At 53.3% G+C, this 26,764-nt stretch overlaps 1 protein-coding gene across 3 annotated transcripts in view; it reads right to left on the bottom strand.

Moving 5' to 3' along the window:
• Positions 1-26,764, bottom strand: part of LOC133754346 (katanin-interacting protein-like) — an 85,456-nt gene that overhangs the window by 13,662 nt on the left and 45,030 nt on the right. For all 3 annotated transcript variants that reach the window (XM_062184808.1, XM_062184809.1, XM_062184810.1), the window contains 2 exons: positions 10,590-10,666; positions 1,545-1,714 (listed from right to left, as the gene is read on the bottom strand). In XM_062184808.1, coding sequence (XP_062040792.1) covers positions 1,545-1,714; positions 10,590-10,666 — 247 coding nt within the window. The remainder of the gene's footprint in view (positions 1-1,544; positions 1,715-10,589; positions 10,667-26,764) is intronic.

Here is a 26,764-nt window from a genome sequence, read left to right as displayed (position 1 = left end):
CTTTACGGTTCTCACAGCATTTCCTCTTCCTGGCCAGCCCGCAACATGGGTGTAGTTATTCCCATTTTCCAGGGGAGGAAACTGAGGATCAGGCAGGACCCGACTGCCTGAGATGTCCAAGCTAGAACGTGGTGCGACGGGGTCCATTCCCATCTCGTTCTGTCTTGTTTCAGATGCTTCTCTTGTGGCTCAGTAGCACGCTAGCAACTCAGACAAAGAGGATCGTCTTACAGGACCCTGGCACCCAGGAACAGGCACCCTCTTTAGTTTCCATTTTAAAGACGGGCAAACAGAGTGGACGCTGGGCAGGTACAGCAGGTGAGATGCCACTGCTTGGAGTGCTCTACTGCCGATCCAGCTCCTTGCTAATGCACAACCCTGGGAGGCAGCAGGTGGTGACACAAGAGTTCAGGTTCCTGCCACCCATGTGGGAGACCTGGATGGAGTTTCAGACCCCAGGCTTTGGGCTGGGCCAGTCTTGGCTGTTGCAAGCATTTGGAGAGTGAACCAGCAGATGTAAGATCTACTCCCTCCCCCCTCTCTTTGTCTCTCCTCCTCCCACCCCTTTGCCTTTCAATAAATAAAAAATCTTTCTAAAAGACGATCAAATAAAGGCACAGGGAGACTGAATGGCTTCCCCACAGTAACATGTCCCAATCAAGACCTGATACCACGTGCTCTGCTGTTCTGTTTATTCAACTATCAATCATTTTAAAAAATGTTTTAGTGTTTCAGTTTTATCTACTTGAAAGGCAGAGAGAGAGAGAGAGAGAGAGGGAGAGAGAGGAACCTCCCATCTGCTGGCTCACTCCCCAAATGCCTGCAATGGCCAGGACTAGGCTAGGTCAAAGCCAGGAGCCCCCAGAACTCCATCCCAATCTCCCACGTGAGTGGCAGGGGCCCAGGTACTTAACCCAATACCTGCTGCCTCCCATGACCCATGAGCATGGAGCTGGATGGGAAGCAGAGGAGCCAGGACTCAACCCAGCCCTCTGCAGGATGTGGGTGTCCCAAGTGGCGGTTTAACCCACCGCACCACAACGCCCCCCCCCCCCCCAGTCATTTCTGATGCCTACACTAGGCCAGACACTAAGTTGGGAGCTTTCCTACGACACCTGCAGGATGCCTGTGTTTTTCTTAGCCATGTGAAATCTGTTTCAGGGTGCACAGTATGGATGAACTAAATACAAAAATGAATGATGAATCAAATATTACATCTGGGTTAAAGTTAAGACAGATCGAGCGAACATCAGGAATAATCGAAAAGACCCTACACTTTTCCTTAACTGACTGACGCTGGAGACCAGGAAATGTAAAAGCTAGAAATGTGTTGCTCTAGGATAGCGGAGGCCAAGACCCATTTGAAAAATAACAAGGATTTCGCTTTCTCGCTCTCACGCCCTCTCTGGTGAAGTAGGTGTAGTGCATGCATGCGCAGTAAGGCCTCTGCAGGCAGGGTCACCGGCACACAGGCGGTGGTCCACAGCCCCTCACTGCTTCCATGCAGCAGCGCTGCTGCTTGGCTGGGAAGGGGCTGCGCTCACCGTGGGTCCCCTCGGCGTGCGAGGCACTCCTGGAGAAGTCGGAGCGCACGGCCTTCCGAGGCGATGGCTTCTGTTCCGAATTGGCCCCGTTGACGTAGACAGAGAACCCTTGTTCCAAGTGCTCCAGGTGTAGCTGCATGGGGTCCTTGGCTTTCAAATGCTTCAGCACCCTGGAAGAGAAACCGTCACTTGTTGCTAAGCCACCCCCAAGCCGGGAGGAGTGAACCACCGTGGTGATGGCTGAGTGTCTCTCCTCAGGCCCACGATGCCCACGGGGGACAGAGCCCTGCAGGGAAGGTGTTGCACATCAGCAAGCAGGAATGCATGTGGTCCCTGCCCCGGGAGGGCTGGGGCACAGGTAGCAAGCGGGCCCTGCGAGCCTACAGCTGGGTTTTCCAAGATAAAGCAACTTTGTGGCCTTGGCGACACTTTGATGTGTAGCTAACAGGGGCTTTAGGGCCCCAGGTTCTAAGAAATTTCACCCAACACATCTACAAATCAGGAAACACCCCTTGTCAGACTGGGCAGCCAATGTTTTTGCGTCAGTGAATACATGTGTTTCAAACGCTCACTCTTGATTTCTCAAATGCCGTATTATTTTGTATTCTAATGCAGTCAAAACCCGCGTCAGCGCAGGCCCTGGCTTGCGAGTAATTTACGACTATCACACTCCGGCTGGGAGGGGCTGAGCGTGAGCGTGGCCAGGGCTGCGGTTTAGCTTTCCCTAAAGCCCAAACCTCAAGCCTGCAGCGTGGTCCTGTCCACCTTCCTGACGTGGCTCTCCAGTCTCCCCAGAACTGCTTCCTGTCACCCCAAACGGGCCAGTGTCTTTAACAAACACCTGTACCCACCCCCGCTTCAACTCGATTCACGGACAACCAAACAACCTGGCGACAGGTGTGCGTCCTCTGTAGTCACGAAGTAAGTACCCACCAAACGGGCAACATTACAAAATGTCTCAATGGCGGGAATCACATAAAAGGCAGGCCCGACAAAGTCCGTTCGCAGTGCATGTATGACAGTCTCATCATGCGTGGTAGTTCACTGGGAATGCTTAATTAGCCAACGCAGAACCGCTGTTCCTGGGGCCAATACAGGGTGGCTTCTTGCAAGCGTCTCCTTCCATTTTCATGAAGCAATCAATGCGTAACCTTGGGACCTTGCCGGCTCATTCGCATTGACCTCACGGCCAAGAGCACTCTGGTCTACGCCTGCGCAAAGCTTACCCAACGCACATATTTGTTTCCATCAGGCGCACTGCAGCCTTCTCATGCTTAGGGATTCTGGACGGCTGTGGGCACTCTTTCAGGGGGCTGGCCAAGACAGTGAGATCACCAGCAAACAGCCCCCAACTGGGAAGCATGGGGCACAGACAGAACACTTGTTCACAGTAGGAGAGCAGGGTACTGCCTCGGACCACCTCGGCTGTGTCAAGGGACTCTTCACGGGTTACTGAGTGACCACAAAAGCACAGCCCACATTGATTACTGGGTAACAGGTTAAGTTCCACCAAGCAGACAAAGTCACAGATAGGGAACCCGGGACCCAGGAGGATCAACTGTGTCAGGACAATGAGTTTTCACAACCACCCTACAGATGAGGCACAGAGAGGGTGGGTAAGTTGTCCAAGGTCACACAGTAGCGGGGCAAGGTGCCAAGTTAGGCATCTGGGCAAGGCTCCAAGTTAGGCATTACCACAACAAAGACAGCCTCTAATGGTAATGAGATGATGCTGAATCCAGCAAGCTGGACACTGCCAGAAACTCACAGACCCAATCCAGAAATAATATGAAAACATACAAAATGCCACGTGTTCCATCTCTGTCCAGTAAGCACATTCCCAAGCATCAGCTCTGGTCAAGAAGACAAGCAGGAGGTGGGTGTTGGGGCACAGCAGATTAAGCCACTGCGTGGGATGCCTGCATTTTGTATCGGAGTGCTGGTTTGAATTCTGGCTACTCTGCTTCCGATCCAGCTCCCTGCTAATGTGCCTGGCAAGTAGCAGATGATGGCTCGAGGAACTCCTTGAGTTCCTGCCACCCACATGGAAGACCCGGATGGAGTTCCTGGATTTAGCCCAGCCCAGACCTGGCTGTTGCAGGCATTTGGGGAGTGAACCAGGGGACGGAACATCTCTCTCTCTCTGCACTTTGCCTTTCAAATATATATATGTAGGGGTTTTTTTCTTTCTTTTTTAAAAAAAGAAGATGGTCAGTGTTCAGTCATAACAGAACCCTGCCAATAACCCCAACATCTGACAGCAGGGAAGCAGAGACTGGGATGTTATGTTACACAGTCGTGTGTCCCTGAGCAATGCGTCGGCAAGTCTGTTGTGTCGACATCATGGGACATGCTTACTAAGACAGCTCCAGTGTCACCAGCTGAGACCATCTTATGGCACCGCCGTCATATAGGCGGTCCACCATTGGCTAAGACATCAGCGGGCAGTGCATGGCTGTCATTGTGAAAGCCGCAGGTGAACAGGAGATGGGTTGGCTCTGGGGGGCGGTGGGCTGAAGGGACAGAATAAAGGGGGCACCAGTGCAGTCAATGCAAAGCTGGAGAATGGCGTTTGTGGTCCCAGAGTGGAAGGTGCTGAGTGCAAAGCTACAATCGGCGGGAGAAGCACGGCGGTGGCACTGTTGGTGATTTCTTTGTTTACTTTTAAATGTTTCTCCACGACTGGGCCATCCATCTTACCCACCATCGCGGCAGGAGCATTTATTACAGCCTGCTTATCTCCTGCCAGCCTTAGGAGCTGGGGAGATGCCTGATTGTTGGGCAACAACAGGAAAACACAAGTAACCAAGAGGCAATTTCTAAACACGACAACCGCTGAGCTCACTCCCAGGAGCCAACAACGGACAAGGAGGGCACCGGCATCTCCATGGAGAGGGAAGGAGACCGGGGTCGCGGAGGCCCCGCGATGGGGTGGGAAGTCTGATCACCCAGGAAGAGAGCCTGCCTCGACTTTTCTCCGGGAGTCTGCTCTGTCTCCTGATGCCACACTAGCCGTTACGCCATAGCCTTACCCAGGATCTGAGGCTGACACTCCATGTGTGCCTCGCCTTTAGCAGAGTGATTTATGAAAATGTGGATTTATGAAACTGATAAATTAGGAGATAATTATTCAGCTTGTGAAAAGAATTGCTAAAGGAACTCCTCTCTAGCCGCTGAGCGTGTCGGTAGCATCCAGGTGGCATCAAAGAAAAATGTTTTTGTTTTAATTGATGGCCTGCTTTGCATAAGAAGTTGTCCTCTGTGGAGGAGACTCAGATAAATCAGACGCAGCCCCTGCCCTATGTGAAGCGGGGCCCTGCCCGCCTGCGCCTGCCACCAGGGCACCCGGATGACTGCTATTACACTGCCGACTGATCTGTGGCTTCGCTGTTCCTCCTCCTGTCCCCACGGGAATCTGAGCCCCAGGGCACGGGCATCTGTCCCACCAGCCACGGTGCCTGCTGAGGGTGAGGGACAAGGGGGAGAGGCCCTCGAGGCCCATTTCTGGAACAAGTGGCCCCGAGGACCTCAAGGTCTAGCAGGAAACATGGAGGGGTATCCAAGGCTCCAACGTCGCAGCCATCCCTTTCCTGTGATCCCCGGGTTGCCTCTGGGGTTACCTGGACAGAGAGCTCTTGCTGCACAGAGGGGGAAGTGGAGGCAGGCTGACTTAGGAGTTCCTCGGGTCATAAGGGTATGTGGTGGCAAGCTGACATGGCCGGGATGGTTGGGGAGGACTCCCCATCTCACGGGCCACCAAAGAAGGGACTCAAGATGGTGAAAAGGACTTAGGGATCGAAAGGGCAGGTCAGCGTGTTTGCTGCTCATGGGATGCCAGCCCACTTGTGAGCACCTTCATAACTGAGCTGTCTCTGGGCTCTGGGTGGTGTGGGTGCCACAGGACCATACACCAGCCACGTGGTTTTTTGAGACATAGTTGTCCCAAAGATCAGCTGAGAGTTCACCAAAGGCCAAGGATTCTCTGGATTCTTCTCAGGGAGAAGTCAGGTTCAATATCAAGAGGAGGGACAGGCACCTGGCACAGCAGTTACAGTGCGGCTTGGGGTGCCCACACTATATACAACAGTGCCTGGGTTCGAGTCACGGCCCTGCTTCCAATCCCAGCTTCTTGCTAACACATACCCTGGGAGGTAGGAGGTGATGGCTCAAAGTACTTGGGTCCCTGCCACCCAAGTGAGAGACCCCGATCAAGGTCCTGTCTCCTGGCTTCAGCTTGGCCCAGCTTCAGCTATTGCGGGCAGGTGGGGAGAGAGTTGCCAGCAGATGGGAGAGTTCAGGGTTGGGGTGGGGGGTGGAAGGAGAGGGACGGTGATGGGAATCACTGGCTTGGCGGTGGGCTTCCGACGGCCTTCCAGCACCTGTCTCACTTCATCCTTCAGTGGCCGGGAGACATGGGTTCTTCCCGCTTTACAGATAAACGTCCCCAAGGCCAGAGCAGTCAGCTGAGCCAGGAACTGAGTTCTGGCCTGCAGGGCTCCAGAGCCTGTGCTCTCACCTAGCCCCTTCGGCATTTTTTTGCCTCCAACCCCAGGCATCACTGCACGGAGACTCCAAACAAGTGCAATTCATGCGAGGGAGCAAATACTCCCCTCTGAAGACTTCTTGGAGGTGGTGCCATTTCCAGCCAGCCTTGAAGGATGAAGAGAGGGAAGGCAGCGTAAAGCCTCTAGCAGTCACCTGGAGAGGCCAAGGGAGCATCATGTGGAGGGCGGAGCTCAGGACTATGACCTTGGGTGAGCCACTAGCCCTCCCCAGACCCCATGTCCTCTTTGACAAGTGAGACAGTTGGGGCTGGTGCTGTGGCGTAGCGGGGAAAGCCACCACCTGCAGTGCCAGCATCCCATATGGACACTGGTTCAAATCCTGGCTGCTCCACTTCTGATCCAGCTCTCTGCTATGGCCTGGAAAGCAGCAGAAGATGGCCCAAGTCCTTGGGCCCCTGCATCCGTGTCGGAGACCTGGAGGAAGCTCTTGGCTTCAGAGCTCAGCCCCAGCCATCTGGGGAGTGAACCAGTGGATGGAAGACCTCTGTCTACCTCCCCCTCTCTGTTAACTCTCCTTTCAAATAAATAAGTAAATCTTTAAATAAAAGAAAAGAAAAGAGACTGAGAAGGGCATGAGGCAGCCTGTGCCTCCACGGGCTGCCATGAGGACACAAAGGACAGCGAGTGAAGACCCCAGAGTAGACGCTGGCCGAGGGGAAGCAGGCAAAGATCTTGGTACTTTCCTCTGGGGCCAGCACGCACGGCTCCTGGACATGTTTCCCTATAGGTTTCCCTCCATCGATCTTTCTCAAGGATCAAATGATAGGACCACTGCTGAGTGCCTGGACCTGCTGCACTGACTCCCTGGAGAGAGGTGGGATGGTCCCTGTGTCGCCAGCTCCTCGGGGGCAAGGGCCCTAACCTTGTCAGTGGCCCTCGATATCGCTTTGGGTGTGACTGCAGCTTGCATGTGGTGGAGTGACTGGAGTCACTAAGAGTCTGCAGGGATATGTGGCTGGCGTGGGGAGGAGGGGGGTACGCAGCAGGGTCTGTGCAGAGCCTCCCCCTGCCCCATCCCACCCTTGTGTTCCCCCAGAGTCACCATCACTCCAGTAGTTAGAGGTGGCCTTGTGGCCAGGGTGCTCCCCAGGGACAGGTGCTGGGTGACGGGCACCTGGTCTCCCTGCTGCCCAGCAGCTCTCCCTCAAAACATAGCTGCTCAGGGCTCCTTTGGAAACACGGCCACTCCTTCTCCAACTCCATGCTTTGGTGGAACCCACTCCAACACCCAACTCAGCAGGGCAGCCAGCAGGACTCAGGGAGTGACTGGCTCAGGGTGAGAGCCCACCCGGCCGACAGGAAGGAACTAGAGGAACTACTCGCTTCCCTCTGAGGTAGGATCTAAGCAGAGGCTTCCACTGGCTACCCTGGCTACTGTGAGGGGAGCACCTGTCCCCTGGAAAAACGCCGATGATAGATGCAGAAGGACTGACTTCGGTGATGGAATTTCAGCACTTACATCCAGGTATGCTTGAAGCCACAGTCTCAGGCTGCATTTCTTAACTTCAAGAGCCAGTAAACAGGGCTGGCACTGTGGCATAGTGGGCTAAGCTTTTTCCTGCGGTGCCAGCATCCCATATGGGCGCTGGCTCGAGTCCTGGCTGCTCCACTTCCGATCCAGCTCTCTGCTATGGCCTGGGAAAGCAGTGGAAGATGGCCCAAGTCCTTGAGTCCCTGCACCTGCATCAGAGACCTGGAAGAAGCTCCTGGCTCCTGGCTCTAGATTGGCAGAGCTCTGGCCATTGAGGCTATCTGGGGAGTGACCCAGTGCGTGGAAGACCTCTCTCTCTCTCTCCCTTTCTGTCTGTAACTCTACCTCTCAAACAAGTAAATAAAATCTTAAAAAAAAAAAAAATCAGTAAACTGTTTCCTAGCAGCTGAAGTTCTTTGCTTTGGGTTTCTGTCTTACAACAAAGGAACACTAAATAAGGCAATCTGTGCGCTTCTCGCTCCTCGCTGGCACCACTCCCCTCTTCCCACTACATGGAATGGGATGCCAGAACTTAGGGGCCCTCAGTGAGACCTTGCTGAATCAAAGAACTGACGTTACCTGCCCTGATGGACAGACCTCTGCCAAGATCCCACCCCGTGATTGCACACCCTTTCCCGGGGTTGCACAGCCTGGGTTTCCGGCCCCCTCGACGCCCACTGTGAAGCTCAGAGACTGGTTTTCTGCCTGATTCTACACATTCCCAAGTCGACTGCAGCTTATTGCCCAATAAACGCCTCCTTTGTGCACTGAGGCCCTCTGGCAACTGTGCAGGATTCTGTCCTCTTGGGTATTTCTGACAACATGAAAATAAAACAGCTCCTCTATTTCCTGGTTGCAAGACCGTGGGCAAGTTGCTCATTGTTCCGGGCCTCCACTTCCTTTCTGTACAATGGGTATGATTACTATTTGCCCTGCTGGGCAGTGTGGAGATAAAATAAAAAGCCGGGCTGTGGTGTCTGGCCCACGCTCTCCCTGACCAGAGCTCAGGGGCACGCCCATCTCTCACAGCTCTCCATTTGAAGTTCCTGCGTTCCAGCTCTGTCTTCTAATTTCCTGCCACCAAGACAGCACCCACTTGGAGCTGGCATTGTGCAGCAGGTTAGGCTGCCGCTTATGACACCAGCATCCCACAGGAGCGCACCAGTTCAAGTCCCGGCTGCTCTGCTTCCGATCCAGTTCCCGGCTAATCTGCCTGGGAAAGCAGTGCAAGATGGTCTAAGTGTTTAGACCCCTTCTAGCCACATGGAGACCTGGATCAAGTTCCTGGCTCCTGGCTTCAGCCATTTGGGGAGTAAACCAGCACACGGAAGATCTCTCTCTAATTCTGCTTTTCAAATAAATAAATAAACAAACCTTAAAAAAAAAAAAAAGATGGTTCCTGCTTGTAGACAGCACAAACTACCTCCACCCCCATCCCATTTGATGGCAGCTGTTTTGATTTATTTCTCATTGCCTTTGAGCTCCAACCTCATCTCTGGAAATTCTCGGGATGCTACCTGCGGGTCTCTCTTTAGCTGTACATCTATCGATCCCCTCATTAACAAGAAGCCATTTGCTCCTAAAGAACAATGACACTCTCTCCCCAGACGCGTCACATGCACATGATTACAGCCGTCACCCAAGTGTGCGGTGGCACCACCCGGCCTGTCAGAATGGAATAAAAATGCCCCTCTCCGAGAAAATCTCACGTGGGGCTCATCAACATTCAAGCTGGCCCCAGGGTGGGTCCCTAGGCACAGAGGACAGTGCCTGCCGTTTCAGGCCGGTCCCGGGAAGTTCACCCACTCAGAATTTTGTCCCTGGAAGGTGGTGCCACCTCACCAGGGGGCATCTGGCAATGTGGGCAGATGTTGCCATGAACATAGGACTCTGGGTGGAACTGGGTAAAGAGGCTCCACTACACCGCACAGGACTACCTAGAGCCATAAAACGTGCCCAGCACCATGCGCCACCAGAGCAGCTGCTGACAACTACCAGTGGTCCAATTAGTCAGGCAAGCTGAATCCACACTCAGGACGACGGCCCTCCCCTCTTCCCTGCAAGCCCGCAAGTCCATGTTCCTAGCGCAAAGGCCCAAATTAGCCTCCCCCTCCTGGAGATCCGTCTTGTGGGCCTGCAGTGTTCTTCTGTTTATTTTGTGCCTACACTGGAATTCATTACCAACATTTGAAAACTCCAGAGGCTTCACAACACAGGTTTGGATTTGCAGCTTGTCTGGCAAACTCAGAGGATCCGGCCCCCTGGAGGCCCGTGTTCCCACAAACGGCTGACCTGAGCCGATCAGGCCCTGCTGTGGGAGCTCTTCGCTGGCCGCCTGGCCCCCTCCTAGCACCCAGGTCGGCAAGGCTAACTTACGGCAAGTTTCCAGGCCTGCAGACAAACCACGGCGGCCTGAAAACGAGCTTTCTCTCTGCTCTGCCAAGGAACCACTTTCATGTTCACGGTGCCTCTTTGGAAAACCAGACGATGCTGCTGCGACCTCCCCCCCTCCCATCACCACACCCTGCACCTGCTGCAAGCTCTTCCAAACACCAGCACCCGCTTTACTTTAATGCCATCTCCACCTATCTCAAAATGCCGGTGTGAAAGGGCTCCGCCTTTACATAACACGGTGGCGTGATTACAGGCTCAGATTTCAAGGGACTGTCAAAGCCTGTGAGATCCCAGGCTGGGCTATTGTGCAGGCCCTGCCAAATTCCTTTTCCTGACAATCTTACCTTCTCCCCCAACAGAGGCGGGGAGGCAGGGGGTGGTACTTACACGTCCCACAGTTTGCTATGGCTCAATCAAAAGAGGCAATTAAATCGGTGAATGGGGAACTAGGAGCCGGAGCCGGGCTGGCAGACAATGCTCTCAAGCCTCTGAGGGGAGGGTGGGCCAGCATCCCATTCCCACATGAAGCAGAGCCTACGTGCTGTTAATAAATCTAAACAGATTTTTTTTTATTTGGCTAATAGCCAGGGCTGCCGACGGGCGGCTTCATCTTACCGGTTTCTCTGCTGAAGCAATATTAAATACTCATCATGTTTCTCATCAAAGTCTGTCACCATGTCCTTAGTGTAACCCTGAAAGGAAGAAACAGAGCCGTGTGACATCGGAATGCAGGGAAGTCTTCGCTGGGAGCCAGGGCGCCGCGCATCGCGCCCAGCGGCAGTGGCGACCTTGATGAAGGCCCAGCTCCCTGGGCGCGTCGCTCTGGCGACCTGGAGCCCCGGAGATCAGCTGATGGCCCAGCGGGTCTCACACGCACACAGCTTTCATCATCTTCACAGAGGAGAAAGTTGAGTCCCCAGCGTCGCTACTGTTTGTCCCTCCTGGTGCCCCAGAAAAACTGCGGCTCGGACGAGAGGGGGGCTTCATGGTTTTCTCACTTGGTGATGGCAATCATTATGACCAGATGCGACCTGAATCAGCTGTTTCAAAGGGGGGCTCCTTCTCTCCTGGCCGCTGCAAGAGAACCTCAGGCTAACTATAAACCATGGAGTCATTACAGAAATAGATGGCCCCCCCAGAGCACAGGCTCCTATGGAGGGGATGTTTGTGGTTCCCTGGCACGGCTCTGGATTGCCTGCAGGAAACATCCACACCTTCTGGCAGCTCACTGCCCTCCTGACATGCCCTTGAACGTGCCTTTGTTCTCCTCTGGAGCCCCATGGCCTTGGCCTTGCCAATCAACACACTCCTCCCCCACCAGCCACCAAGACCCAAGTCAGCCCCGGGGCTCTGCGGATACCCTTGGGAAAGAGATGCTCTCTTTCTCCTGGGGGAGCTTGAGCTGATGAGCTGCAGGCCTGGAACTGCCCAAGAATGAAACTGGGAAAAAAGGCAGCAGAGGCAGGCATTGGACATAGCAGTTTAAAGCACCGCTTGGGACGCTCACATTCTGTATCAGTGCTAGGGTTCAAGTCCTGCCTCTGCTCCCAATCCCAGCTCCCTGCTAATGCACACCCTGAGAGGCAGCAGGCGATGGTTCATCTTGTTGGGTCCTTGCTACTCATGTGGGAGATAGGACTGACTTCCTGGCAAGCCAGGCCACAGTTGCAGGCATTTGGGGAATGAAGTAGTGAATGGACAATCCCTCTTTCTCTCTCTCTCTCTGCATTTCATAAACAAATAGCAGATCCAACACAGGGCGAGAGAGATTCCTCATGACGTAAGTTGAGCCCCTGGAGCCACTCCATGCCTTTTGTTATCTGGACAACTCAGCTATTGCTTGATAAGTTTCAGCTGAGTTTCTATTATCCACAGTCAACGATTTTAGGAACTACACCAAGATCTGACCATCAGACATAACCCCTATTATGATTTAGTACAGCTTCACGGAGGAATAATTAATATATAATCAACTATAAGGGGCCGACACTGTGGCTCACTTGGCTAATCCTCCGCCTGTGGCGCCGGAATCCCATATGGGCTCCGAGTTCTAGTCCCGGTTGCTCCTCTTCCAGTCCAGCTCTCTGCTGTGGCCTGGGAGGGCAGTGGAGGATGGCCCAAGTGCTTTGGCCCCTGCACCCGCATGGGAGACCAGGAAGGAGCACCTGGCTCCCAGCTTCGGATCGGTGCAGCGCTGGCCGTGGCGGCCATTTGGGGAGTGAACCAACAGAAGGAAGACCTTTCTCTCTGTCTCTGTCTATAACTCTACCTATCAAATAAAATATATTATATATATATATATATATAATCAACTATGCCTATCTCAAGGGACCCAGGCACACACCAAGATAGCCCTCCACTGACATGATAGGGGCTCATCTGGATGTTTCCTTCTATCCATAATATACATAGATACCCAGCTACACACAAATACACACAGCTGCTTTCAAACAAAACGAACTCGGACTATAAATGATGCATTGCAATCTGCTGTTTCTTAAATAACTTTTGGCCAAGAAATGGATTGAAGATACAGTATCACCTTGGTACGGGGTCACAAGTTACCACAAATTAAAGAGGTGAGGATTTAATTGATAGGTAGGACATCTGTAACGGAAATGCAATTTGTGAGGGAATTCTAATGACTATCACAGCACACGGGGGCTGGGGGGAGAGGAGGGAGAAGACAATCCCATCATTCTTTTCTTCTCCAAATCTGTCTTTAACCCCAGTATTCCACTAGAACACTCCCCAAGGCTGAATCAGGATCGCCTTAGCTACATACATTGTCTCTTCTCTCCACCCTTTCCAACCGCTCCAGGCCAGGGGGAACTGCCGAGGCGCCCTTCCCCAGGCTGCCCTCTTACCCTCCCCGGTCTACAGGACTGCACAAGCTCTCTGCCTGCCCTTGCATCCTTGCCCCAGGTGAGGACAGTCAGCATCTGCCTGTCTCTTCCTATCTGCTTCCCCCTCTGATCGGGAAACAAGACCCTGTGGACGGGGCACCCAGAGGTCGATCTGACATCAGCGCGGACAGCCAACCTGCTCTTTCTCCTCCCATTTCCTAGATGAGCCCAGCTTATTGCCATCTGCTTCCCTCCTCCTGTGTCACCTCCACTTCTCCTCCTTGAGTCCTTCCTCTCTGTCCCCACGCATTAGTTAGCTTTTTACTACTGGAAAAAATACCCCGGAGTAGCTGCTGCTTTTTTTTTTTTTTTAAGTTTTATGATTTTGAAAGGCAGAGTTATAGAAAGGGAGGTCGTCCATCTGCTGGTTCACTCCCCAGATGGTTGCAAAAACCAGGGCTGGGCCAGGCTGAAGCCAGGAGCTGGTTGGGAAGTAGAGCAGCCAGGACTTGAACTGGCGCCCATAGGGGATGTGCCACAGCGCCTTCCCCACCACCCCAGCCCCCCGCCTCCTGGGCCCGAGTTGCTTCCTAGGAAGGAAGAAGCTTGTATTTTGGAAGTTCACAGTCCAAGACTGGGCAAGCCTCATTGGTTCAGGCATCTGGAGAGGACAGAAGATGGGGAGAGAGGACCCCACGGCGATTCAAGCAGAGACATAGGAAACACCCTCTACATCTACCACCTCTTAGTCTCTCCTAACAAAGCCATCACGGTTTGCTCACTGGCTCCACCCTAGCAGCTGAATCCAATTCCGTCACTTCTCAAAGGTCCCACCTACAGACACCGTAATTGGATGAAGCCTCCACCCTAATCCACTGACCACTAACCAATGACAGTAAACCTAAGACGGGGGTTTACATGTCAGCGTGAGTTTGGGGAACCAAAGCCTGCTCAAACCCTAACTCCCTTTGGGAACAGGATGCAGTGCCCTCATTGTCTCTCCTGATGTCTCTGGAGCCTGAGTTCCCCGGAGCTTCCTGCTGGCTGATCTGACCACTAGGAAATGAGCAATAATACGGAAGGAGGGTACTATGAAGTTACAGGAAAGTATAAAAAAAAAAAAAAAAAAGAAAAGAAAAAGCTAGCAGTGACTTTCCCTGGCTTTCTGAGGTGCCCACGGAGATTACTCGGGCCCTGCTGGGACTGAGCCCTGCCTCACCCCGCACTGTGGCAAGCACAGGAGACCTTGGCCCTGGGGAAGAAGTGGTTTGCAGGCTACTGAGTCCAGGGAGGATTCTCGGTTCCTTCCAGAACAACAACATGTGTCCTGTGCAAACAGTTTTATGTGGCATTTCCGTATCCACGTTTCTCCTTTGATCTTCATAGCAGCTCTTGAAGTGGTTATTATTACCCCATTTGAGATACAAGGAGACCCATCCACGCAGCCTTCCAGAACACGGAGCCTACTCCATGGCAATTTACATAACCATTTTGAAATAGGAAAATGACCACGGATGTATTAAGGTGTGGAATGAGACTTCCAGTGACATTTTTAGATGAAATGCAGGACTTCAAAGACATGTCCGTCAGTAAGGGGCCACTCAGGGCTGTCACCTCAGACCCTCCACGGGAGGCATTATCTCTCCTCCGCCAGGATGGAGATAGCATCAGAAAGACTAGAAGCCTCCTAAACACTGACATGCATACAAGTCACCTGGAATTGCAGGGAAATGCAGAACCTGACTCAGTAGCTCTGGGGAGGGCCCAAGCCTGAATTTATATATATATATATATATATATATATATATATATATATATATATATATTTTATTTGAGAGAGATCCCATCCACACCCCAAATGCCTGCAACAGCCAGGGCTGGGACAGCTCAATCCAGGTCCCCCACATCAGTGGCAGAAACTCAACCATTCGAGCCACGCTGCTGCCTCCCAGGGTTGGCATTAGCAGGAAGCTGGAGTCGGGAGCCACAGCCCGGTATGGAACCCAGGAACTCTGAAGTAGGATGCAGGAGTCCTAACTGCTAGGCTAAACGTCTGCCCCCCACACCTGCACTTCCAATGAGCTCCTGGGTAAGGCTCACTTGAGTAGCAAGGCCCCTGAGCTAGCTGACCTTACTCCCCACTACTGATAATACCCTCACCTCTAGCCAGACTGTCTCTGAACTTGAGTCAGGAAGAACATGGAGTCTAGACATGGTTCCAAGGCACAATGCCGCCACTTAGCTTCCTTATCTGTAAAATGGGAGTAACAGCAGTAGCCGTCCGGTTGGACTTTTGTTTCCATGATGGGGATAACTGTTTTTTGTGGTTTTTTTTTTTTTTTTTTTTGACAGGCAGAGTGGACAGTGAGAGAGAGACAGAGAGAAAGGTCTTCCTTTACCGTTGGTCCACCCTCTAATGGCTGCTGCAGCCAGTGCGCTGCGGCCGGCGCACCGCGCTGATCCGAAGCCAGGAGCCAGGTGCCCCTCCTAGTCTCCCATGCAGGTGCAGGGCCCAAGGACCTGGGCCATCCTCCTCTGCACTCCTGGGGCACAGCAGAGAGCTGGACTGGAAGAGGAGCAACCGGGACAGAATCCGGCGCCCTGACCAGGGCTAGAACCTGGTGTGCCGGCGCTGCAAGGCGGGGGATTAGCCTATTGAGCCGCGGCGCCGGCCGGGGCTAACTGTTGATTGGATGCAGTGATGGTGGAAAGGACTTAGCGTGGTACCTGGCCCTATAAAGTTACAGCTGCACTTACAGAATTCCATCATGGGAATAGCACTACCTAGAGCCCTTCCCCTTGCCAGCTCCTAACCCAGTGCCTTCACCATTCCATTCCCTGTCCTAGTCCACCCCTCCCCATGCCCTTCCATTCTCCACTCAGACTCTCCAAGGCCCAGCTCAGTCCCCAAAGTCTCCACGAAGTCCTCCCCTCATCCCCACTCACTGCAGTTCTTCCTGAAACCCTGCAATTAGTATTAAATTATATACAACACGGTGTGAAATAGTATGTAATTAAGTGCTAACTTGCTAGCACTTAACTACAGTCTGTATTGCTCCCTAATTACCTGGGGATTTGGAGCCTGGGGGTGAGTCTCTCCTGAGACTCAGTGTCCTCGTCTGTCAAACGGGGGTATTTAATCCGCTCTACCCCCACAGGGCTGCTACAGAGATTACGACGAGACAAGTGCAGGTAATACAGGGTCTTTTTCCTTCTTCTTCTTGAGTCTCCAGGTGGATGACAAACTCCCGGGGGCAGACTGTAGCATGGGGAAGGAGAGGACATGACACGGGGAGCCAGGACACCCGGGCTCTGGGCCTAGCTTCCCTGCTGCCCGGCTTCTTGATGCTAACTGCATAGGGTGCCTAAGCATTCCCTGTGTGTCGACAGCACTAACCCTTTCCACACCTAACCTGGCTCAGCACAACTCTAGGTCACACACCAGCCGCTGCCTCTCGCTAGCCTGGCACACTTCATTCTGCTGAGGTTTTAGTTTGTTGTCTAGAATGGAGGGATGTACATTCAAGGCACCCAACAGAGGGGTGGCGGCTCTGCAAAATGCCAACTTTATCACCATTGCTTTTCAGCAAATGTTTATCAAGTGCATACCCTATGGCCAACCCCTTTAAGGATGTAGGCAGGGTTTACCAGAAGCTCTGAGCTAGTGTATATTCAGATTCCAACTTGCCTGTGTGGATAGTACTTAACCTATGGTCCATGGTCCAGGGCCACACTGCATGACCCCCAGGCATGTCGGGTATGGTGTGCAAAGTGCTCCCTCTGCTGCGCATGTGCAGGCTGCAACTGCAATGGAGCATGCAAGCTCTTACCAGTGCTGGGAACACCCATTCAGTGGAATGCACAGGGGCCAGCATTGTGACACAGCTAAGCCGCTGTCTGCAACCCAGGAAGCCCACATCAGAATGCCGGCAAGAGTCCCAGCCACTCCACTTCTGATCCAGCTCCCTGCTAATGTTCCTAGGAAGGCAGCAGAAGATGGTACAAGTAACTGAGCCCTGCCACTCATGGAGTTTCTAGGCCTGGTTCTGCCTGCCCTAGATCTGGCTGTTGTGATCATTTGGGGAGCTAACCGGCAGATGGCAGATCACTCTTCTCTCTGTGTCTCTTCCTCTTTCACTCTGCCTTGCAAATAAATAAATAATTTTTTTAAAGGTAGAGTCAAAGAGAGAGAGAGGGAGAGACAGAGACAAAGGCCTTCCATCTGCTGGTTCACTCCCCAAATGGCCACAATGGCCAGAGCTGGGCTGATCTGAAGCCAGGAATCAGGAGCTTCTTCTGGGTTTCCCACGTGGGTACAGGGGTCCAAGCACTTGGGCCATTTTCCACAGAATTTGCAGGCCACAGCAGAGAACTGGGTCAGAAAAGGAGCAGCTGGGACACAAACCAGCACCCATATGGGATGTTGGTGCTGCAGGCAGAGGCTTAGCTAAGTACACCACAGCACTGGCCCCCAAATAAATAAATCTTAAATAAATATATAAAGGTATGCACAAGGGTGTTTCAGTCTCAGGGTCCAGAACCTTCATCAGCCTACTTAAGGCACCTGTGACCCAGAAAAGGGGAGAAATAATTCTAACAAAACACACAAAATGTAGCAACGGTCAGAATGAGAGGACAAGGCAGGTCTCTGAGGGCTCAGGCAGGCCCCAATCCTTGCAGCCATTCTCAACGCCTCCCTCCCTCCCCCCCGCACACTGCATCCATCAGCTCCACCTGAAAACTACTGCATACAGCCCCCACCCCCGCCCTTAACCACAGAGGACGCGGTCCCAGACCCCAGGGGGAGTACCAACCCTACACACACCGCACTGAGCAGCTTCTCCGTGGCCTATCCGAATTGCCAGCATCACCACTCTTGCGCGCTGAGGCCAAATGAAGTAAAATAAGGGTTCTGTGAACAAAAGCCCTGCTAGACTGCAACAGTAGACACGAGATGGCTTACGGGCAGGCAGCCTACACAGCGTGGACACACTGGACAAGGAATGATTCACGTCCTGGGCAGGACAGAACAGGAGGGTGTGGGGTTTCATCCTGCCACTCAGGGACCTCCTGGAGCTTTCCATGTAGGGTTTACAGTCCTCACCAAAACTCAGAAAGGGAAGCCGTGGATAAGGGGAAACTACCCTATCCAAAATCTACCATTTCCCTGCCTCCTCTCCCACACTGGCCGCCTGCACTGCCTTCGTCCCTGCTGTCAGCGCTCCTTACTGCACACAGGGGCCAGAAGATTTAAAGCGGAATCACGTGGCTCCAGCTCAGGACTCCACGTGGATTCTCATCCCCCTCAGAGTCAAGGACAAGGCCCTCCCAGGGCCCTGTACACGGGATCTCAATTCCCGCCTCTGGCCTGCCTGCCACCGCTCCACTCCTCCTCCTCATCCCAGTACTGCCAGCACCCATGAGTCCCTCCACTCGGAGTGCTCTGTTGCCAGGAAACTGCCCCACCTGCAGACCTTCTTCAAGACTTGGCCCTGCTGGTGTTGTGACACAATCAGTAAAGCCGCCTCCTGTTGACACCAGTATTCCATTTCGAAGTACAGGTTCAAGTCTCGGCTGTTCCACTTCTGATCCAGCTCTCTGCTAATGAGCCTGGGAAAGGAGCAGAAGATGGCCCAAGTGCTTGGACCCCTGCCATGCATGTGGGAGACCCGGATGGAGTTTCTGGCTCCTGGCTTTGCCCTGGCTTGTGGCTTGTGGCAATTTGAGGTAGTGAACCAGCAAATGAACAGCCTCTGTTAATCTGCCTTTCAAACACACACACACACACACACACACAACAAGAAACAAAAAGGCCTCCTTCTCAGTGAGGTCTTCCCTGACCACTGCAAGCTGTGCACATCCAGCACCTGCCTTTCAAACCCTGCTGACACAACGTCCAATTTACCTTCCATGTACGAGGCCTCCGCGTGGTTCCTATGCTAGAATGAAAATCCTTGGATGCCAGAGAGCTCTGTCTGTTTTGTGCCTGGTGTGTTCCAAGCCCCCAGAACAGTACCTGACCACGAGGGGGGCCCTTTGATAAGTACTGTCTGAAAGCAGACTGGGATTTGAAAGTGGAAAAGGTTGCCTAGGCAGCAAGCAAGGGGCAGGGCCTCCAGGCAGCAGGACGAGCACCTGCATGGGTTTGGGGACCAGACACAGCATGAGTTGCTCACCGACCAGGCAGAGGCAGTGCCCAACTTCACCAAGGAGGGATTAGCAGGTCTGAGCTATGGCCAGTGAACAGTCTAAGGAGTTGAGATGTGACATGAAGGCAAATTCTCATTGTCGCTCTTGCTACCCTTGTCATTGTTACCCCTAATGCTAGCCCTAGAAGAGGCGTAGAATTTTATCAATGGCCATGTTATTAATTCTCTCTGGGGGCAAAAGAAAAAAAAAAAGGGAAAACTGAATTGGAAAGAAACATCATAAATCAGTTATACTTAAAGACGCGCAACAGACTCCATATTTCAGGGATCACGTATTCCTCTGAGGCCAGAATATTGGAATTCTCCTAAACGCGGCTGATTTAGTGAGTGCGGAGGCCTGCGCTGCATTAACGAGTTGTTGAGAGCGAGCACAGAGTCGGCAGCCAGGGCTTGCGGACGCTGTAGCTCCACCTCGCAGGCAGCAGCCCCCGGCAGAGAAAAACAGCACCTCAGAGTGCGTTAACAAGGAGGCTGCCAGACGCAGCGTCTGCAGCCAGGGCGGGGTTCACAGGGCCCCTTCACCTCCCTGGGTTCCAGCAACCCCACCCCCTCCCCCAGCTCCACACCTTTTTTTAAAATTAATTAATTTATTTGAAAGGCAAAGAGTGAGAGAGAGGTCTTCCATCTGCTGGTTCACTCCCCAAACCAAATGGCCACAACAACCAGGGCTGGGTCAGGCTGAAGCCAGGAGCCAGGAACTCCATCCTGGTCTCCCATCATGGGTGGCAGGGACCTAAGTCCTTGGGCCAACCTCCACTGCTTTCCCAGTCACATTAGCAAGGAGCTGGATCGGAAGCAGAGCAGCCGGGACCTGAACCAGTGTTCTGATGTGGGATGTCGCTGTCCCAAAGCAGCGACTTAATCTGCTGTGACATAGCTCCACGTTAGCTGAGGGACGATTTATGAGTAATAAGAGAATGTTCCTGGTTCCTGGGGCCCAGCTCTCTGGGCCGCCCATATGCTCTCTGTGGGTGCTTAGTCAGGTCCCACAATAATCCTGTGCTCTGGGAGCACGCCCCCATTTCACAGAGGAGAAAACTGAGGCCTACAAAGCTGCAGCAAATTGCCTGAAGGCCATGCCTGGAGACAGCAGATGCATGATTTTTGTCGGCTCAGTTTCTGTTCCTTTTCTCCTGGTTACATCACCTTGGTTTCCCTTTGGAAAACCCCTGTCCTCCACCCTCAACCCACACAGCGCACACGGAGAACATGCCCACACTCCAAGGGCAGGCACATGACCCATGCCAGGCCAGGTGCGTGCCCAGCCAACAGACTAACCCAGGCATCAGGTGAGCTTGCTGGTAAAGTCTCCCTCTGACATAACTAGTTCCACGAGGAAACATTGCCCCAAGTGACATCCACACAGAGGCGGCAGAGTCAAGGATGGTGAGAAACAGACCTGAAGGGACCCTGATCCTCGCAACAGTGGTCAGGACTTGGATCCAGCCATGCCTGGACTATTCAGGCGCATGGCCCAATATGTTCATTTCTTCCCTCAAACCGGTTTGAATCATGTGTGCGTGTGCGTGTGCGTGTGCGTGTGCGTGTGTGTGTGAGAGAGAGAGAGAGACCTGATCCTGGGAGGCACAGAGGTGGGGCTCATACTCAGCAGTGTCTGCACTAAACGAATCAGAGGAATCCAAGGAACCAGAGAAGCATTTACTAGAGGATTAAATGACACCTTAATGAATGCTCTCAGTGGCCCTACCCCCAGTAAAAGGCAACACAGACGTCCCTGCCAATACAAACCCCTACTCTTCCTTCAAAACCTGCCCTGAAAGACAGCCCCTCTGTTGTGGCGATTTTGTTGCGTCCCAGTGCTGGGTGCTAAGTCCATAGGGAATGTTAGTCCAATGAAAAGCTGTTAGGCTAAGCCTATTTGCACTACATTTGCTGACACTTCCCCCAAAAGCAACCACAAACACTTTGTATCCAGTGTTCTTAATGTTGCAAACAAAAGCCAGGCAACAGAGACTTAAAGCGGTGGCTGATACTGCCCCCTTCAGGTGGAAAGAAAGACAAGAAAACCCTGCAGCAAACATTCGCATTCCCGGAGTCTGGGGGGTGGGTTATGTCCTAACAAAATATTGCATGCTGTGCACACGCCTGGCGGCTCGTCGGAGGCGGAGTCTGCGTTATCTCTGAGTGTCTTAGCCTCACACTTATTACTACCTTTCCTGCTATGATCCTCTCTTTACCACTACCAATGTATACATGGAGGCCCAGAATCTATTTCTTAGATTCCAGGACAAAAGACACTGTATTTTTAGGAATATGTTTTCTTCCACAGCTCCCTGAAAAACTCATTTTCAATACAAATCTGATGGGAAATAATCAGCATTGCTTTTTATGCTCAGGGAAGTTTTCTTGCGAGATTGCAATTGTGTATTATCAACTCTCTTATCCTGGCAAATAGAGAAGACTTTGTAAATCCTGAATGAGTTTACGTTAAAAAGGAAACTTTCCATTAACGCCGTAAATGGAAAATCATTAGCGCGTGCCATAAATAGAAGGTAAGTACAGACATAAATACGGAGCTGCTAAGACAGGGAAGGCCGCCAGGCCCCCTGAGCAAAGCACACGCAGGGGACCGAGTTCACACAACCTTGGGGGGGGGGGGGGCGGGGATTCTCACAGTTGTTCAGTGTTTAATGAGCACCTGCTCTGGCCAGGCCCTGATCTGGACAATGCAGACAACAAGGAGCACAGGTCTCTGAGGTCATGGGTGTGTGTGCTAGTGATGATCTGAGAAGGGAGTCAGCACATGGGAGAAGTCTGTCTCTCTCTGCTTCCCAAATACTCAACACTTCAAGAAGTAAGTACCGCGAATACAGCATGTCCATGGCCAAGTGTTATGGAGTGTGGGACGGAGGGGAGAGGCTGTTTTCGGCCAGGGGCATCAGAGAAGGCAGGAGGTGAACCCCTGAGGGGGTCCAGACACAGGGGGTTTCTAGGAGGGTGCTGAGGTTGGGATGTGCTCAGCATGTCTTCGGAGGCGCTCAGAGTCCAGTGTGGCCAGAAGAGGGGCTGGGACTCCTGCCACATCCGAGGTAGCCCAGGAGCTGCTGGGGGCTTTGGGCAGAGCTGACCTCATCTCCCCTAAGTCTCATGCAAGTCCTGAAGTTACTAAGGTGAAGGCCAAGGCCAAGGCCAGGGCCAGAGCAGCTCAGCAGGGTTGAGGCCGCCCCGCTCCTTAGGAGAGCTGGGAGAGGGTCCAGGTCGGTGCTGCACAGCCTGTGACAGTGACTGAGCAGGCCAGCACTGCTTCCACATTGCTAGGCCAGGCCGGTGCTGTCAGCGACACTGACGGAGGGCAGCTGCCACCTGTCACAGCCTGTCAGTCCTGCAGGACAGGACAGGCGCCTGCCGGCAGAGTGGCGGCCATGGCTGAATCCGTCTCCATCCACCCGATTTGCATCAGGGAACTTTTCCTTCTCAGGGAATGGACTGCCCAACCAGCATATCCTTCCCAAGATGGCGCCCATCCCCACATGTTGCCCCTGGCCCTGAAGAGGGAGGAGCCTACTTCTCCTGCTGATTTTCTACAGCTCCTCCTGGTTGGGCCTTGTGCCGAGGATTACAGACAGAGATGAACTTAGTCTGGCCCCGGCCCCATCCCAGTAGGCTGTTTCTCCAGCCTTCAATGCCCCCCACCCACCCAAGAGTGAGCAGGTTTGGCCCAGGGCCTTCTCTTCCAGGAGCCTCTCCTGATTGCCCCAGCCCTGAGAGCATCTCTCCTCCTTTGTCTGTGGTCTCCCCAAGCCCCCATGGGGATGCCAGATGCACGGGGCCACGGGCAGCGCCAGCTTGTTTGCTCCTCATCTCCCAGCACCACATGGGTTCCTGGCATTTGCAAGGAGCTTATGAGGGATTTGTTGATGGGAAGGAAGGAGGAGGAGCACGAGGAAAGGCAGGGCGGAAGGCCAAGTCACCATCCTCAAAGAGCATGGAGACGGGAAAGCTGGTGCTCTAGGGCAGAGCGGGAGGTGCTACAGAGAGGAGGCTCCCAGCCACATGGGCAGTGGCTGTGCTGAGGGGTCTGGCTGTACTCTGCGGGGGCTGTGCAGGATTCTGACAGAGCGCTGAAGTGCCAAGGGGCTCACCTGGAGGGTGAGGAGGCCCTGGGAGGGGCTAGGAAGACACACAGGAAGGGAACGGCATGTGCACAAGCAGCGTGCAAGAGACCCTGGAGCCTGGCTTGGGGCTGGGATGGAGTGGGCTCAAAGAACGCTGCTGGATCCCGGCTTTGGACATCGTGGGCCCGCTTTAGGCTCGGTGAGGGCAAAGGTGCTGAGGGAGACCTCGCTCTCAAGTCCAGGGCAGCTAGGTGGGGTTCAAGGGCCCCAGATGGGACTCATGCTTGCACACCCCACAATCACGATTTTGGCCATGTGAGATAAGGTCCATCGTGAAATATAATGTAAGTTCCCTCTCACCACCGCCCCCGTCCCCTCCCTGACTGTCTGGGACTCTGTTCTGTTAAATAAGATTATTGTAGGAGGCCACGGATTTATTTGGACTTGGCACTGCGCATGGGTCCAACAGACCAAGCCGGTACAGAGTTTAATTGCAATCACAGAGCTCTGCTCTGTTGCAGGAGGGCCCGTGGCCTACTAACTAAGCTATAAACAATGAACTAGTTAAGCTGCAACCAGCCAACTGGTCGACTAAGCCGTGGCCAATTAAACTGTTTTCTAGTCTCTTCTTTGTTCTACAAAATGCTGTCTGATCACATCCCGGGCTGGTGTCTCAGAACCCGCTCTGGTTCTGGGAGCTGCCTGACTCAAATTGTTTTGGTTTTGCTCAAATAAACACTACTGAATTTAATTGGTCTAAGGAATTTTCCCTTTTCCCAGCTCCTTTGCTGCCTACTTTCTCCCAGACGGATGGCGCACCTCCAATCCTGTCCCAAGACACACTCCCTGGCCTCATGGAGCCAGCGGTCTAGTGAGTGAGCAAGGCGGATTTTAAACAAGTCCACCCCCGATACGCCCAACCATCAAATGCATGATGCCAACGTCACGGAGGTGGAGGTGCATGTTATATGAGTGGAATGAAAAGGGAGACCTGACTATACATGCCTGACGAGGACAGATGAAGCCTCCCCATGGATGACAACACAACCAAAACCTGCAGCCTGCGCAGGTGAAGTAGAAGAGAGAGGAGAGTGAGTCCAGCAAAGTGGACCCCACGTGAAGGCCACGGACCAGCACGAGTAATCAGAGTAGGCGCAGGAAGACCAGCGGGGTTACAGCCCAGGAGACAAAGGGAGCAGCCAGCACTGACCACAAGAATCACGTGGCCATGGCAGGGAGTACTGGCCTGACACCCAGACCCTAAGGAAGCTATGTTGTGTTACTGGAGGGGTGGGTGGGAGTTGGAACAAGGGTTGGGGTGGCCAAGAGTGGGTGCTGGGAGCAGGCAGGAGGCTGCTGCAGGTGCTCTGACCGCAGGGGTCCCCAGCCTGGAGGAGATAGGGAGAAGGGATTTTCAGGGCCACGGCAAGTGCCTAGTGACGGGCTGGGAAGAGGTGGCGGTCGGGAGGCAGGTAATGCGGATGAGTCTGGCTCTGGCCTGTGGAACTGGAAGGCAGTGCCACCACTGATGCTGAGGGCCCTTACAGCCCCCAAGGGGAGCAGCCATGGGCTGGCACCATGTGGACATTTGGAGTTCAGGCCTTTGCAGCACAGTGACACACTGCTTCTTCTCTTCTAGTACCCAGCCCAGGCAGGGTCCTGCCTTGCCTCAGCTGAGTTCCCAACGTATTTCCAGACCTCCCTCTGCTCAGCACTTGTCCAGGGCACACAGACATGGCCTTAGGCACTGAGCTGAGTGCAGCCCCAGGTGACTCATCACACCCCAGCTGCCGGAGCACGGATGGCACCTGGTGGCTCACAGCTGGGCCCCTTCCCAGGTGGAAACCCGTCATGCCCAGGGTTATCCCTGCCATGGGATACTGCCTGGTGCCAAGGTTACAAAGACCCCAGCTCCTTGCCTCAGCTGGGGATATCTGGGAAGAACCAGCCAGCCCCACCAGCACCTGTGGCATCCCTTCACTCTCTACAGGTCTCATTCTCAAGAGCCCTCCCCGGGAAACCCATAGGCACAGCTCCTGCAGAACCTGAGACAGCGCATCTTTCCTCCCTGACCACGAGCTCCCAGGACAGGGCTGAGACTTGCTGCGTGTGCCTGCATTTCTGAACTGGACAGATCATCGTGACTCAGCGAGGATTTGCTACACAGTCCTGAATTCAGAGAGGCCAGACTCAAGTCTCAAAAACACCATGAATTCCTCAGGTCACAGCCCCGGGTTTTAATTCTGAGCTATGGTCACCGTAGAGGGGTGGGACACAGGGCCCTCAATCACCGGGTCTTCCTTTGCCAGCTGAGCAGCCGAGGGGGTGGTCAGGATGCTGAGGCCCCTTTAGAAATGGCACCTGGAAGAGGAGTCCACTGATGCCAAAGGCTCTCAGCCTGCGGACCCTGGCCTGGCAGGAGGAATGGAAAATGGCACTTGCACTGTCATAGCGGGGATGACGGGAGTGGGCGTTGGCTGCACAGTTAAGATGCCGTGTAGCATGGATCCCTGCATCTCATTCTGGAGGGCCAGGGTTCAAGTCCCAGCTCTGCTTCCAATGCCACTTTCCTGATGCTGTGCACCCTTGGGGTCAGCAGGTGAAGCAGGTACTGGCTCAGCCACGTGGGCCCTGCTACCCAGCAAGGAGAGCTGGACAGAAGGCCCAGTGCTTGGCCATTCAGGGAGTGAACCAGTGGATGACAGCTCTCTCCTCTGTCTCTCACTTCCCTTTTCTCTCTCTCTCTCTCTCTCTGACTTTATAAATAAATAAATAAAATGAATTACAAAACCACATGATGATGCATAGCAGCACTATTCACAACAGCCACAAAGGTGCAAGGGCCCCACCTGTCAGTCAGCAGGTGACTGGGTGAACAGGCTGTGGTACGCCCATTCAGTGGACTCTTACTTGCTCACTGTCTTGCTCTGTTTTCTGTTGCCATAACAAAACACCTGAGGCTAGGTCATGTGCAAAGGAAACAGACTGATTCTGGTTCATGGCTCTGGAGGGCCAAGAGCATGGCATGTGCTTGGCTTCTGGTCAGAGCCTCGGGGCGGAGGGCAGAAGAGCAAGCAGGCGTGTATGGGAGAGAAGAGCGCCTGGCAGGACCGGAAGGCAAGGAAGCCACGCTCGCTCTGCTAACAACCGGCTCTCATGGGAACTGCATCAACCCCTTCCTGAGGGCAGCTCGCTCATGATCCAGATGCCTCTTAGGCCCTCAGTCTCTCAGCACCACACGGACGCTGGGAACCAACCACATCCAGTGCACAGCAGTCACAGGGAGCGGGAGAGCACTGCTATCAGCCACAGCACGGGGGGAATGGAAGGCGTTATGCCGAGAGGGAAGTGGGACCCAGAAGGTCACATATTTATGATCGCATTTCTACAAAATGTCCACAACAAGCAAATCCATAGAGATAGAGAGGAGATCACTGGTCACCAGGGATGGGGAAGGCAGGCATCGGGACTGACAGCTGATAGGTACAGGATTTCTGTGTGAAGTGATGAGAACATTCTGGAAACAGATGGTGGCGATGGCTGAACAACATTGTGAATATACTAAGTATTGTACATTTTAAAGTAAATTTTGTGTTATGTGAACTGTATCTCAAAAAAATGTGCAAAAGTAATGGGATGATAATTAGAAACCTCCACTA

The sequence above is a fragment of the Lepus europaeus genome (assembly GCF_033115175.1).
Source record: "Lepus europaeus isolate LE1 chromosome 21 unlocalized genomic scaffold, mLepTim1.pri SUPER_21_unloc_6, whole genome shotgun sequence".
Taxonomy (NCBI): Eukaryota; Metazoa; Chordata; class Mammalia; order Lagomorpha; family Leporidae; genus Lepus; species Lepus europaeus.
The sequence above is the reverse complement of the archived record's forward strand: the minus strand, read 5'-3'. Positions and strand labels throughout refer to the sequence as shown.